This window comes from Numida meleagris, chromosome 5 (genome assembly GCF_002078875.1).
Source record: "Numida meleagris isolate 19003 breed g44 Domestic line chromosome 5, NumMel1.0, whole genome shotgun sequence".
NCBI lineage: Eukaryota > Metazoa > Chordata > Aves > Galliformes > Numididae > Numida > Numida meleagris.
Window position 1 is genome coordinate 12,845,858 of NC_034413.1, and position 15,746 is coordinate 12,861,603.

At 42.2% G+C, this 15,746-nt stretch overlaps 1 protein-coding gene across 8 annotated transcripts in view; it reads left to right on the top strand.

Moving 5' to 3' along the window:
* BTRC (beta-transducin repeat containing E3 ubiquitin protein ligase) overlaps window positions 1-15,746 on the top strand; it is a 108,911-nt gene that overhangs the window by 86,226 nt on the left and 6,939 nt on the right. For all 8 annotated transcript variants that reach the window (XM_021397532.1, XM_021397535.1, XM_021397534.1 and 5 more), the window contains 6 exons: window positions 3,718-3,904; window positions 7,793-7,889; window positions 8,709-8,846; window positions 9,504-9,622; window positions 11,983-12,232; window positions 12,918-13,036. In XM_021397532.1, coding sequence (XP_021253207.1) covers window positions 3,718-3,904; window positions 7,793-7,889; window positions 8,709-8,846; window positions 9,504-9,622; window positions 11,983-12,232; window positions 12,918-13,036 — 910 coding nt within the window. The remainder of the gene's footprint in view (window positions 1-3,717; window positions 3,905-7,792; window positions 7,890-8,708; window positions 8,847-9,503; window positions 9,623-11,982; window positions 12,233-12,917; window positions 13,037-15,746) is intronic.

Genomic DNA, 15,746 nt, shown 5'->3' on the forward strand with positions numbered 1-15,746 from the left:
TGGGGTGAATTGGAGAGAATGCATGCATAAAATAGTGTTTTGACTCCATCTTAGAGGTGAGAAATCTGAGGCAGAAAGAGATAAAACATGCTTAAACAATAAGCAATAGAGTTTCAGAACCAGACAGAAATTCCTGTCTCTCTTGTATTTTTCCAGACCATTAGGTCATACCTCGATAGATAGTCAGTAGGTTCGCATTCCCTTAATTTCGGATGAACCTGAGCAAGAAGTTCTGCAGTTGTTCCCTCTAAAAAAACAGCTGAAGAGAGGAATTTCTTGCAGAAATACATGTTCTGTGGATCCCTTTGGAGAACTGATGAGCTCTGACATTTTGTTCAATCCAGCCATTCGATCATTCTTTGGAAGAATTTCTGAAATTGAAATTGTAGGGTTGGAAGATGGAAAAAAGATGGAAAAAATTGTGTTTAACTGCGAATTGTGTAAAGCATGGAGCCAGTGCAAGAATTTTGCTATGAAGTTAAGTATGTAGACTCTGGATTTTTAAGCTCATTGTGCCCAGTAATCGAATGGTTGTTGTAGCATTAAAAAAAAATCTTAGTTATGCTAAGTACCTTCTTTATGTTAGTTTTTACTAGTCGAGTGGCAATAATCTTGTGTACTTAGAGCAGCATTATAACTTGTGAGGCTGTTCTGTTTCAGAAAAACAGAATACTTGGAAAGCACGTTGGCTTCCCCACTTTTAAAATAAAAGCATACATACAGTTAGCTACACATTTTTTCCGGGTCTTCTCCACAAAACTCCATCAGAGCAAGCTAATACCTCATATTTTCTCTTGTTTAATTTCATTCTACAAGCCTTTTTCTGACCATTTTGGGCAAATATTAGAAATATTTTCACTGGCATCCAATATCTGCCAGCCATGCCATATTTGCTAGTGGTCTTTTCAGGGTTATCTAGGAAGCAGCTCTAGCTTTGAATTTTACTGTCTCCAAGTACAGAACAGACAGGATATTAGGCAGCTAATGTCTGAGAACTTGAACAGTTGTGGGAACTGTGTGCTTAAATAATATATGTGCATCAATTTGCATATTGGCAAAGTGCTAATGTCCTGGTGAATATAGCTCTCTGGGAGAAAATGAATGGCAGGGAATTAGGCTGGCTCAGGCTCTGCAGCCTGGGAGGTGCAGAATGTCCTCGGTGTAGGCAGGTTTCTAGTAAGGGTGATAGGAAGAGGGAACCGCTGAGGAAAGAGTGATGAACCTGAAATTTTGAATTAAGTCAATAAAAAAAAACCTACACTATTTAAGTATTTTGTAGCTCTCTGAAATTCTCAAGTGCTCAATATTCCAGTTTCACTTTTATGCCTTCATTCTCTTTCCTACTCTCCCCCTCAAGTAAATAAAATAACAAAGATACTCCAAAATCATGGGGCATCTTATCTCTGTCCTCCTGGCACTGTCCCACAAAATGATCGGAGACTGTTTTAGGTCATGAGCAGACTTGGCTAATATAGAGTACAATTGACTGAGGTTATTTTCCCAGTACTTTGGACAGAATAAAGGTTGGAGAAATACAGCTTAGCTGTGTACTTAACAAACTTTGTTCCATTTCTAAAAAAAACCCCAAGGTCTCTGCTTAGCATTTCCAAGCCGTTTAACATTTTTTATGAGCAGTCATTTTTGTGAGGGTTTGGTGTGTGAAATTCTTTTAATTCTTTTAAGTATTCTTTTAATACTTGATGTGGAGGACCGAAGGGCTAATCGTGTTTAACATTAGTTTAGCAAAAGCTTTTGTGCATGAAGAATTTTTTAAAGGAAGCAATGCTCCAGTAGATATATATCTCACATAATAATACAATTGAATTTGCTGCCAGGCCAAAATACCTTTGATTCTGTGAAGACAAGGAATACGTGAGGTTTTGGCCTCCCCTTCCTACATGTTAAGTGGAAGGGAAAAGATTGGCAGAAATTAATGCCAAAATATGGCATTTCCACCCACTGGAGAGAGCTCAGGACTGCAGGAATCAGGGTGGGGAAGCAAGGGAACGCCGTTGTCTACTTCTGTCCTTCAGAATTGGTGCAGGTTTGCCAAAATATATCTGTCTATGAATTGCCATAGTGTCAACCTGGATTTACAAACATTCTTCTTTGGTAATGGCTGTGTATATCTTTTCAGATTAAATACATAATAAAGGCTGCTGATGCTTCTGTTTTGCAGGTTGACATCTAATTTTGCATCTATAAAGATAAGAAATGTCAGCCCTCTTTCTGCACTCTGGTTGTGTGTGGTATCATTCCCGTGCTTTTTCTGCTGAATGAATGGGAGCATAAAATGCTGGGCTGAGTGTTCCACCCAATGTATATTATAAATCTCTGGTGTTTGAAAGGATCAAGAGGAGGCATGCTGAGTTTTCTCATTTTCATGTGTCAGTAGATAATTTTGAGATGTTTCAGTTAACAAAACCGAGTAGAGGTTGGACCTTTTGTTTCTTAGGAGCTCTCACGGAATCAGCTGATTGCCCCCAGTTTGGCTTTGCTGATGTAAGGGCATGTGACTGTACAAACACATTCGCTGCTTTTTTTTTATCACTGACAAGCAGGGCCTGCTCTTGGAGGCCGTTGTTTAAAAAGCAGGAAAGGACATATTTAACCGTGTCCCAGATGTGAACTGGAGGAAAGATGCATGTCATACTGATCGGCCATGCTTCCTTTTCCGTTGGGCTGAACATCGTACCACAACTTTCACAAAGCCTCTGCAATTGGACTTGTGAAGTGAGAGGATCTCTTGACACTGTGTCTCCCTTATGAATTAAGCAGGCTCCAAGAGAAGCTGTATTGATGCAACATCTCATTTAAAAGGCATCTTATCTTTCTGATGTCTGGTTGGTGATCAAATCAGAGTGGGTAGGGGCACGTTTTTGCTGGAGCTGGACCCATCCATCTGCTTAAGAAACAGAGCATGGTGTTGTGTGGAGATGTTGCACTGAGCTGCTAGGTGCTACCCAGGCTGTGGAGCCAATGCCCTGCAAGCGTTGCTGCCTTTTTGGCTCAACTGCTTTGCCTTTTACTCTGGCCATGTTGAAACAAAGCCAGTCAGGGTATTCACACTGGAAAATATTTGCAAATTATACAGTTATGGTGCATATTTTTCCTCCACCTGCGTTAATAAATGACGCTAGTGAACCTGCTTCACTTTCTCCTCAGACAGCCTCTTCTTTCCTCTCCACTTCCCTGTGCATCTGCATATCTTTCCCTCCCCCACGTCTAAAGGTACCACTACCCTTCAGGGCACACATTGGGAATATATATTTTTTTCTTCATTACGTTTAAAAGCTACTGCTTTAGCAAAAACAGCTTTTGAGCCGTTGGAACATGAGAACAGCTGTAGCAGTGAGATGAGAAATGGTCCTAATATAGAGAGATTTTGGGGGCTGCGTCGCTGAGTTGGAAATGCCATCCATAGAATATCCCCCTAGTGCTAAAACCCATCGAAATAGATTGGAATGACTTCTTGGATTCTTTATTATTTTTAATGACTTGTTGTGTTATATCCAAAGGAAGTTGGAGAACACTGCTCACTCCTGAACTTAGCTGCAGATGCTCTTCTGCGCATTTGGTCCAGCTCTGCATGCAGAAGAGTAGATGGAAAGGGATAGGGAAGAGGGGCTATCTTTGTACTAGTAAGGGGAGCTGTTTTAAACTGCCCTTCTCCCCAGCAAATAATGCTTGTTGTTTTTTTCCTTCCTCCCCCCGCAGCTCGGGGATTGGATCACATTGCTGAGAACATTCTGTCCTACCTGGATGCCAAATCGCTGTGTGCCGCTGAGCTGGTGTGCAAGGAGTGGTACCGAGTGACGTCGGATGGCATGCTGTGGAAGAAGCTGATCGAGAGAATGGTCAGGACAGACTCGCTGTGGAGGGGGTTGTCAGAGAGGAGAGGATGGTGAGGGAACTGCATCTTCACCTCTTTTGCCCCCATTTAGGACAGTAGGTGCTCTGTGTTTCAAACCGTGTTTGAAGAGGAATACGCAGCACCCTGAAATAGCACACTGGTTCCAAACCTGACAAATGCTTTGCCCAAATTCAGGGGTCGGGGGCTTAGGGCATCATTTGGCTGTGCAGGCAGTGTGAGGGCTTTTTCCTCACTTTCCTCATCTGATCATGCTCTTATCCCACTGTGACAAGTGGGATATACAAAGTGAGATTTTTACGCCCAGCTGTCATTCGGTTCAAATTAAGAAGCTGTGTACGCCCCAGGGGAACACTAAACTAGTCAGCAGTTCAGAGCAGAAGAGCTTTTTTGGGGGTGGCAATGGGGCAGCATGTGCTATGTATTAGTTCTTTCCTGATGGGTCTGTTTGTTTTCCTCAGCAGATTTTCACTATTAGATATCTGTTTAATTTTCAAACTGGAAGCTGAGGGTAGGTACCACAGAGAATAGGGGACTTTAGAAATGCAGATAGATTAGTTAATAATCATCTGGAATAGCCTTACTACAATGTGGGTCTCACTCAAGTTTGAAGCTGCTCTGTTAACATTTCATTAGAACTTTCCCTCTCAGGGGGTATGTCCTTTAATACATAATTTTCTTTTCCAAGGGTGTCCCTAGGATGTTGGCAGAAAGGAAGCTGGATATGAATATTTCATAAACAAGATAAAAGTGACAGCTCAGGCGTTTTGGTTGCTATTAAAAAGAAAAAGATACAGAATTGCAAACAAAGACTTCTGTTTCACGGTTAATTTTGTTATACTGTTTGTCTCAGAAAGTAAAGGCAAGTAATTCAGAATTATGAAATGTCCTTTAAAAATAAATACTATATTGATCTGCTTCCAGTTGTGTTTATAAAGAGTATAAAATAAACACAGCCATGGTAGTGGTAACTTTTGTATCCCTCTTAGTGCCTTGTTCTCCCGAGAACTTCTATTTTTGCTCTGTATTGTTGAGGTCATACTAAGTGGGAAGAGGACCTTAGGAAGGCTGTTTAATCCCTCCTGCTTCCCAAAGGCAGAACCAGCTTACTCTAAGTCATCCCAGATGTTTGTCGAATTGTTCTTAAAAACCTTTAATTATGGAGACTCCCTGGGCAAGCAATACCACTGTTTCACTAACCAGGCTGCTCAGAGCCCCATCCAATCTGGCCTTTGATGCTTCCAGGGATGGCGCATGCACAGCTTCTGTGGGCAGCCAGTTCCAGTGAATATCATCTTCCTAGCAACAGTTCAGGATGTTGTATTTAGCCTACAAAGACACAGAGGGCAGTTTCTCCTTTTTGTAGTAATTTTTTGCATAGTTGGGAGATGATCACATTTCCTGTACATGGTGTGCACTAATGAGCCCTCACCCTGTGTTTTCTTGTCCTCTTGTCAATCTCGATTTTTTTTGTGTAGCCTCTCTCCAGTTACTCTTCTCCATTCTTGGAGGATGGTGACCTCAGCTGAGTATCTTACTTCTGCTGAGGCATCACCAGAGTTTAGTGGTATAAGAAGGGTTACTTTCTCTGCTTTATGAAGGACACTCCATCTTAGGCCTTCCAGTATAACACATGCTTTTCTTTAACAGTGGTTTTATATTGTATATAACTTTAAATTAACCCTGTGGAAGTTCTCCTTACCCACTGTACCTCATCTTGCATGCCTGTGTTATTAGTACTGAACTTGGCACTTGTCCTTGTTGAATTAGATTCTACTTACTGGTTAGTATTTCTCCATTTTGTCAGAAGTGTTATGAGTTTAATCTTGTCCTCCAAAGTGCTTGTATCTTCTCTCAGTTTTACCATCATTGGCCATATGGTAAATACACTCCATATTCCATTCTTTGTCATTAATGAAAATATCTAGTGGCAACACATCTAGGACAGGCTTCATGCAAGATCCCAGTTGCCTTTCTTTTTGACAGTGCACCACTGGTAAGCTGTGCTTGCTGGCGATTTGTGTCTTCACCCTTGAACACTTCCACCACTTTACTTCTCTAGGTAACTCATGAGAATGACCCCTGAGAAGAAATTGGGTTCGTTTGACATGATTTATTCTGGTTGATCAATGTGGCTGTTCTTGGTCAGCTCATCATCTTCTAGGAACTCATCTAATTGTGTGCTCTACAATGAGCAGTCTATGAAGTTCATCTGGTCAGTCCACCATTTCCTTGAGTTTACCTTCTTCCTATCAAAATTCCTGCTTTCTACCTCAAAGAACAGTCACTCTATGTTACTCTGTCAGGGAGCAGTAAGGGTTACGCAGATTTAGAGAAAAATAAAACAGAAGCCCCAAATCTGGCTACTGTTGTTTCCGTCTGAATACTTGATTGAATTGGCCCGTCATCAGAAACTGCAAACAATAGTTGCTTTTATCCCAATCACTGGGATGCCATGGAAATTCCAAACAATCCCTTGGCTGACCTGTAAGCAACTGACTCTACAAGCAGCAAGGCATAGCTTATAGCTAACAAGGTCTTGTAGTAGTTCATGTAGTAAAGCTGCAAACAATAGACAGGTTTTCAGGCACATAGGCTTATATACAGATTGTTCTAGACCTACCCTAAGTCTTCCGTAGTAGCTGTTCTGCACATCCCCAAAGCATTTTCGGTCTCCCTGGGCCAATAATTTTAATTTTCTTGCACTTCCAAACTGGATCATGTAAGGATCCACCTAATAGTTGATTTGCGTGCAGCCATGTGTTCCTTCTTCAAAAACATTTGTCCCCAGATGAGGGGCTGCTGGTTACTGTTTGAAGACTCGGATGATTCCTTTGTCCTAAGCAGAAAGCAGCTTTCTCTTAATTTGAATGTAACGTAGTTTACATAATTGTCAAAAGATCTTTTCTTGAGCATTTGTTGTTTTGTTTGTTCAGTCCTGTAGTTTACCTCCCCACTTATACCTTGAAATCGTTGTGATTTAGTCTGGATTTTGCCCAAAGTATGTCAGCTGGTTAATGCATAGTCTCTCAAATGACTTTCAAGATACATTATGTGGAAAGGACAAGAAAAGAATGCACAGTGAAGTATTGAGCAATTAATTATGCCATAATGGAGTGAGGGAGGGAGAAGGGGAGAGCTGGCCCGGTATAAACTCCGTGCCTCCGATGCCAGGATTACACTCGGAGGCATTTGTGCCTCTCTCCATTTTGCGAGGCATGTTGCCAGGCAGAGCAGCAGTTAGTACGCCCATGGTGGGGTTTACTAGCTTCCACACCGTGTTTGGTGGCTTCTTAACTTCAGGATGAGGAATTTAAGTTTTTTACACAGCAGGTAGTGATTGCCGTTTATGGATTTTTTTTGTAGCAAAAATCTAGCTTGGGATATGAGTATTCCAAATCAGTGTTGAAATGAGGAAGGCACCACAGATGAAGCGTTGCTTACCAAAATGTAGTAGTAGCAGTAAAATGTCCGTGTACCAAAACTGATACCGTTCCTGCTAATGTGGATCAAAGCTAGCCCTGAATGCACAGAGAGCTTGAGGGTTCTTTGGCTTCTCACATTTTCTTTGTATGCTTTATTTTAAAGGGGACCTCTGATATGAATATGTTTATAGCTGGTATGAGCCATTCTAACCTCCTATTGATTTGAAGGAGCTTGTGTCCAAAATAGTACATTTTCCTTCCCTGAATGAGTAGGAACCGCTTTGTCACGAGTTTTTCAGTGTCTAAATGCATCATCAGCATGTCACAGGACGAACAAACAAGGAACCATGCTGTGTTACTGAGTAAATGAAGTTTGACTGTGAATCTGTGTGTGCTTTTCAAGCAATGGTTATCCATTTCTAAAATGCCGGGAGGGCCTTCCTCCCAAATGCTGAAACATGATCTGTGTTCAATGGGAGTGTTCTTTGTCTTCCAGGGGACAATACCTATTTAAAAATAAACCCCCTGATGGTACTGCTCCACCCAACTCCTTCTACAGAGCACTTTACCCCAAAATTATACAGGATATAGAGGTAAGGAGTCACTTCCAGCTGTGGTGGGTTGTTTTGTTTTGTTTTGTTTCGCCTTTTTTTAACAATCTCCCTCATTTACTCATGATGCTCAAATTCTGCAGATATTTCATGCTGATGGAGTGTTTCTTCAAATATGATGTGTCTGCGTTCATCAGGAGTTTGTAGATCTGGGCTACATATCCCAGGCCTTCATCACTGCCTTAGGCAGAGGGCGAGCTGTGTTGTTCAGGGAGTCTCTACACTTTGTACATCAGAATTCATAGCAACACTGTACCATCTTGCCTTTCACTGTTCCGTGGTACTTTGTTCTATCCATGCACATGAGATCTAAGAAGGTGATAGCAGAGAGATATCAGGAATTGAGTCAGGGAGAGAGTGCAGTCCTAAGACCCAGGGAAATAGAAAGCAGCTGGGCAGTGTTGCCTTGTGTTTAGTGGAGAGCAAATGCCAAGTGCCATGTTCTGACAGTTGCTCCGTGGCAAAAGAGGTGCATAAGCCCTTAGAGCTCAGCTGAGGCTTTCTCTTCAGTTGTTTAGTTGCTGAGTCACAGAATTAAAGGTTGGAGTTTGAAAAAAAACTTGTAAGTCATTTCTCCCTCATCATGCCAGACCACGCAGGGGAGTTTGGCCACAATATGTGACCTGTTTCATTGTTTATCACACATTGCTTCTTCTAGAAAACTGCTATGTCACTGTATGAGCCTGGCTGCAGGAAAAAGTGTAAAGGAAAGTATTGCTGTCTTCTCTAGCAAACAAAAGTAAGGAAGAGAGAGTTTTGTCTTTTATTTTTACTTCTCTTTTGTCTCTTGTTCTCCTCAAGACAATAGAGTCAAACTGGCGGTGCGGAAGGCACAGTTTACAGAGAATCCACTGCCGGAGTGAGACAAGCAAAGGCGTTTATTGTTTACAGTACGATGATCAGAAGATAGTCAGTGGCCTACGAGACAATACTATCAAGGTGAGAACTCTCCAGAATGGCATGCCAGTGGCACATAGCGCCAGTGCCATGAATAGTAGTGTCCTAATTTCAGTGACACCTCCCCAACCTCTTGTTAGTAAAGGGCGGTGACGCACTGGAACAGGTTGCCCAAGGAGGTTGTGGATGCCCCATCCTTGGAGGCATTCAGAACCAGGCTGGATGTGGCTCTGGGCAGCCTGGTCTAGTGATTGGCAACCCTGCACACGGCAGGGAGGTTGAAACTACATGATCATTATGGTCCTTTTCAACCCAGGCCATTCTATGATTCTATGAGCCTTCTCCTTCACCTGTTACCTAAACAGCATGTGTGCCTCATATTTGTCAGGAGAGACTTTTGTTTTCTTTCTGAACAGAATTCGTTAGCAGACTGTTTTCAGTCGGTAATTAAAGATTATACAACTACTCTGCCCCGATGAGATAAGACCAGTATTCAGAGCAAACCCAGTAATAGCAAAGACGTTAACATATTACAACAGCCTGCAGTCACCACAACAATTAGCCCACGCCACTAAGGTGGTTCTACCTGCAATGTAGATGATGCATTGTAGTGAAAAACAGACCAGTCAGAGCAGTAGGTGCTTAAAGTATGATGTAAACCTTACTTAGCTGTCTGTTTTCTCATGTTTGCTCTCCTAGATCTGGGATAAAAATACATTAGAATGCAAGCGAATTCTCACTGGGCACACGGGTTCTGTCCTGTGCCTGCAGTATGATGAGCGGGTGATCATCACTGGATCTTCAGACTCGACTGTCAGGTGTGTACTTGTGGTTCAGAGCTTTCCATTTGCCTCAGAGAGCTCAGCCTTACCAGCTGCTGAAATGATCTTAAATCTGTGCTGTTTGGTTAGCTCCATGATGTAGTTCAGTACATTTGTTCAGGAGTGTTCTGTCCTTGTTTATCAGATGTCTGTGCAAGTGGCTGTCAAGGAGAAATGAGAACCTAAGCAAAGATCAGTCAAAGTCAAGATGACTTAGGAAGACCATTTGGCATTTCACCAAGGTGTTGTGTGTTCGGATGCTCCCTGGGAATGTTTTTACATCCTCCATAGGAATAACTTTTTAAAAGTTGGTTAAGTACTCAAAGCAAGTTTGAAGATTTAGTCATCCATTGTCCCTTCATTTTAACAAAAGATGTGTGACTAGATCTCCTGTGGGTTTTAATTAAGTTTCAGCATGATGGTTCTTCCCATTCAGTCTTTCTAACCCTGTTTTCTTTCTAGTCTCCATTAAAAGGCTGGACACCTCAAGTCAGCACATGCAGTGCACATTTTCCCTATGCATATGTAAAGTCCACTAGACACATTACTGGATCCCAGAGAGCCTAAATCCTGCAGTGTAGATACAGGCACGTTTGAATTAGTGAGTTGCAATATGAACTTGGACACAAAGGAGTAAGCCTGACTTCTCCATGCTGTTACAATATCCCCTTTTTATCAGAGAACGAGCAATGCCCATGCAGTGAAGTTACAGATGACAAAAAGCTGTGCCAATGGCCTTTTCTGAAGCTGTTACCATGTGTTCCTATGGCTGCAGGCTGCTCGTGGTTATCACTGTGTTTGCATGTAAACTACCACTGTTAAACTAGTGACCATTTCATTTAGTTCTTTAGATGTGATGCATGTAGTCTTATGGTGTTGCTAGGTTTTGGGATCCTACCATTTGTAGGAATCCAGAATTTTAGTTTGGGAACTGCTCGGTGCTAAATACAGGTTGCAAAAGGAGGTGCTTATTACCATAACAAGCGCTATCATTTTCCATATTAGGCCAGACAGGCCAAATTGCAGACTGGCTACTTGCCCAGAAATACTTTGTTTCCCACTGTAGCTATAAACGTTTGTGCAGACCCCTGAGGCACATAGGATGCATCAGTTTTATCCTTGGGTCTCCTCAGAAAGAGGGGCTTCGTCCAATGGACGGTACAGATGGGCTCTTAATGCTTCTGAGAGCTCAGGGATGCACTTGTCCAGAGAAGTCAGTAGGTCTCCAGCTCCTGTTCAGTTTGGCAACCTTGTCTGCAAACTGCTTGTATGCTAATGGCTCAGGTCTTTAGTCTGCAGTCTTTTTAACTTTGCATTTTGTAATTGGAAGTGTACTTTCTTCTCTCATTTATAACCCAGAAGTCGACTTGCTTCAGTTTCCATGCATTAGAAAATGAGGCATTAGAAGCCTTTCTTACATCTTGCCTTTTCTAACTGCTCACCATATTGGCAGAGGAAAGTTTCAGCTTTTACAGTGTGATCTGCCTAATGATACAGCCATTTTCTGCTCTCACACAGCGTATGGGGGATACAGGTGTGATAGTGCCAAAAGAAATCTCTTTGTGGAGGGTAAAAGAAGCCTGCAAACAAAACAGCCCCAAACATTTTTAAGGATTAAAATCTTAATTTCAAGTCCCAGAAGTTCCGTATGAAGCCTTTGTGTAGTTTTTGTCTTAAATGATCTTTCAGTAGAAACAGTTGGTTCCAATAACGTTAAATCAACATGAATGTTCTGTGTTAATTTGGGTATTCAGCACATTCCTAGAATGTAGCTGTGTACCAGATGCATTGCAGAGTAAAAGCAACCCATTGTGCAACTTGTGGCAATTTCATTTGTTTGAAAGGCATAACCTTGTCTTCTGCCTCTGTGTAAATTATCCTTTGAGATGATAGTCCTGTGAGAGAAGTCAAAAACGAAACCTATCTCTGAACTTCCTTCTCCACAGGTCACATTTAAGCAGTCAGTGACCGGGAATGGAGCATGCTAGGCTGACTTGACCAGGAAACATCAGTCTCTAGGGCTGTCAGTCTCATGCTTTTCCTCAAGCACTAAATTCTCTTCATTAAGGAATTCCTTCTTTTTTTTTTTTTTTTTCCCTGGCTGGGTTGTTTTTATGGTGTTAACTGCATTGCAGGGATTTTGGCTGCTGGACTGTCTCAACACAAGCATAATCAACAGGTTTATGTAATACATCTTTTAATGATATATTTAATAGATTTAGCTATAACCTGTGGTGTTTGCTTCTCTAATGTTACTAGAGAGTTAATTACCTCTCCCCATCCCTTTCTCCGTTTGCAGAAAAGCTACTGTACTGTACTTAACTCTCTCCTCTCTGGTTCGAAATCTATAACTGCAGGGTGTGGGACGTGAACGCGGGTGAGATGTTGAACACACTGATCCACCACTGTGAAGCAGTACTGCACCTCCGCTTCAATAACGGCATGATGGTGACGTGTTCCAAAGACCGCTCCATTGCTGTGTGGGACATGGCTTCACCAACAGACATCACCCTGAGGAGGGTGCTCGTAGGGCACCGCGCTGCTGTCAACGTCGTGGACTTCGATGACAAGTACATCGTATCAGCATCAGGTGACAGAACCATAAAGGTGAGGTATTTCAGAGGCTTTTTATTTGCAGCACTGGGTATTTACTAACCAAGAGCAATGAGCAGACAGGGAGACAGTCTTTGGCTGTTATTACACAGATCTTCCTTTAGAAGCCATATTCCTCCTGCTCATTTCCACTCGTCCCTCTTCTGTTGAGCTTGTGCAACTTGTTGACAGAGCTGTATGGCAAGTCAGATCCAGGTGCAGATGCAGTTGAAAAAGGACTCTTTTTTCCCTGTGTTCTTTTTCAATGGGACTGGTTCCACGATCTGTTTCAGCATTGGTCACACAAAGAGTTGTCAGAGGGCAGCACGGGGGCAAAAGCAAAGGTGAGTGAGTAGGAGTCACTTAAGTGTTACTGCTGTGATCCCGATCTGCTGCATTAAAACTGAGGAAAATCCAGTTCCTCTGTAGACTAAATCACAGCCTGAGAGTGCTGAAGACTGATTTTGGAAGCTAATGCTAATACAGTATGGCAAAAACCTTCTGTGTGCTGTGACCCAAGCTGTTAACACTTTCAGGCTATAGTCACAAGTCTAGAGTCAAGAGCGGTAATTTTCCCAGTCTTACGGAAGCGTGTTCAATTAAGAACATTCTAGATGCACCGATGTATCATACAGGTACCATCTTTTGTTAGTCTCTTCTTAATAATTTTCTCTGTGTGGTTTCACCTTTCCTGTCACAGGTATGGAACACTAGTACCTGCGAATTTGTGCGCACCTTAAACGGCCACAAACGAGGCATTGCTTGTCTGCAATACAGAGACAGGCTAGTAGTGAGCGGCTCTTCAGATAATACTATCAGGTGAGAGATACACTCCCCATTGCGGAGTTCTTTGCAAGCATGTTGTCTCTGATTCCCTGGAATGTGCGGAGGTTAGGCAAGCAAAGTGCTCTGTACCCTTGTCTTCTTTGAAATATGCTTCCTTTGGTAGAGAACATTGGGAACTACTGGGAAGAGATATTAGAAGCCTGTTTTACTGTGTTGTCTTTCATCCTCTGTATCTCAAGAGTCCCATACTAATCAACAAGTTGCATTGCTCTGACAATTCTGGTGTATGAAAGAGCTGGCAAGTACCACTTTCTGCAATGTCCTCTTGTGATATTTTAATTGGGCTATGTGTCTAGTTAAAGGGGTCAGATTTGCAGTAAGAGGCATTTAATCCTCTGCAGAAATCCTCCTGGGCTCTGGCCAAGCTCTTCTTGTGGTACTTGGCACCGGGTTAAGTTTGGAACAGCTGGTTTAGAGCATGAAGTTCAGTTTGCTGCCTTTTGCACTTCTCCAGCTGCCCTTGCTGCAATCTGAGATTTAACTCCTTCTGCTATCATGAGCCAGGATTTCTCCCTACATCCTGCAGCTGCTGGCAGAGGGGTGTCCCACTAATCTCTGGGTGTACTGAACGAGCTGGAATAGGAGTGTAAGCTGTGTGGGGAAGTGGCTCTGTCGTTCAGACAGGAGGGGGAGGAGCCTCCATTTTGTATTGATCACTGCTTTGAAGAACTGTGTTCCTTCTGATAAAACTGAAGTCTGAACAGCTAAGCAGAAAGTCTTCACTTTCGATGTCAGAATTTAATTCTCCTTGGTGAGAATGATTCATGCAGATGTTTGTCTGTGGACTTCGCTTGCAAAACAGTGCCTCTCTGTGCTTTGCGTTCTGGAAAATGGTGTTCCTTTGACAGTCATCACCAGGTTGTTGCACTAGGTTTTAGTATGTGGTTGCCTGAGAGCATGACCTAAAGAGCTGGGGCTTTTGTCTCTTTATCAAGGCACAAAGTATTAATAGACATATTCATATAAGGGTAGCACCACATATGTAGTAAAAACTCCTGCAATTCAGATAGAAAAAATAACTCTCTGCTACTCTGCTATGAAACTTGGTCTCAGAATTAGAGTAAGAGATAGTTAAGTACTACACCAGTTAGGGAAGGATCTAAATACAAGTAATACTAATAAAAATAAATGTCAATGTAGTGATAATGCTAAAGAGGAGTACGATTGCTTTTATGCTTACATTAGACAAAATCCCTAACTGACAGATAAATTGTGCTAGAATTTCAGGAATGTTGGCAGTGAATCTTAATGGAAGTCAGATTTGGCAGCTGTGTGGGCAAGGCACAAGGCTTACCTGTTCACGTAGCTTTCTCCCAGCCATTAGCAGAAGGCACATGTCAGTGGAAGAGTGATTAAGCAAGGGCAGGTTACTAAGTCTTCTCTGTGGGTGGCTTGGTGTTTTGCATGTTTGATTTTAATCCATTGTAAAATACCAGATGTTGTGTTGGCCTTTAGTAGGGATTGCCTCCTGATCTGGAATTTGAAGTTGGCAATTCTTCGGTTACAGGGAAACTTTTTTTTGCAAAAGAAGCTGACTCTATGTGATTGCTCATTCTTCAACTGTGAATCTAAGGAAATAGCTGAGAAATCAGTATCTTCCTTCTGCAGAGAGACTCCATGTATAAAAATAATTTAGGCTTTGTTTTAGAGGAGAAATCTTGCCAGTGTGAAAGGATACAGCTATGTGGGCATCACTGTTATTGTGCTGATTTCCACCAGTAAGAAAGTGGCCCATCATTTTAATCAAGGTGTTTTTTTTTAATCCAATCACTTAGGTTTCTTAGCCTCTAGTGCCGAAGTTCTTAATTGTTACAGAGAAACATGGTATTAAAAAAAAAGAAAATTTAGAGAAAAAAATAAGCTGTATCATTCTGTGTTCACTTTTAAATGAATGGCTGGCGTGGGTGCATGTATTCAACCACCAGTGTGTGCACACAGGAGGATCTGCTGCTGGACTCTTGAAGAAGGGGATTCAGGCTCACCTGCCTTCTGTACGTCTTCCAGCTCTGCCAGGAGTTCAAGAGAAGAAAAGGCTGTGGTAACTGGGGGCCTTCTACTACAGAAGTTCTCCCAAAGCTGTAAGAAGGAAGAGTGGCTGTTCCTTTGTGTTCACTTCATAGTGGATTTTTAAGTTAGTTCTCAAGCCTAAAAGCAGTTTTGTTTCTGTTTGATCCTTTGACTATTTAAAGAAGTAGAAATTTGATAAGATTACCAAATCTGGGAAGTTCCCTTGGAACCAGTTCTAGATATGCTGTTCTTACACAGCAGCTACTCCTTTTGTGCGTGAAAGTCCATTGCTGTGATTGTCTTTTCTGATCACAGTCAAATTCAGGTAAGAACTCAAACTAGGACCTGATAATACAAGCCTAAGTTAATGTGATGCAGCCTTGCCAAGCTGCTGGCAACCTCAGGATTGATGGCAAGAAGTGGAAACACATGGAACGAAAGTTCCTGGCACAAGATTGCTCTTCAGACCTTTCTGCACCAATTCATTTCTGGCATTGTGCATCCTGTTTGCAGTCCTTGGCAGGAGATGTAATGCTCTCTGACCAGCCACTGTGCCTTTGGCTGACCTTTGCCATGCATTTGCTTTCTCTGAATTTAACTGGTGTGATGGTGCTAATGCAAAAACTATTGGAATCTTCGCAGATTCCCAAAAACAAGGCTTCACAGACTGAGGAAT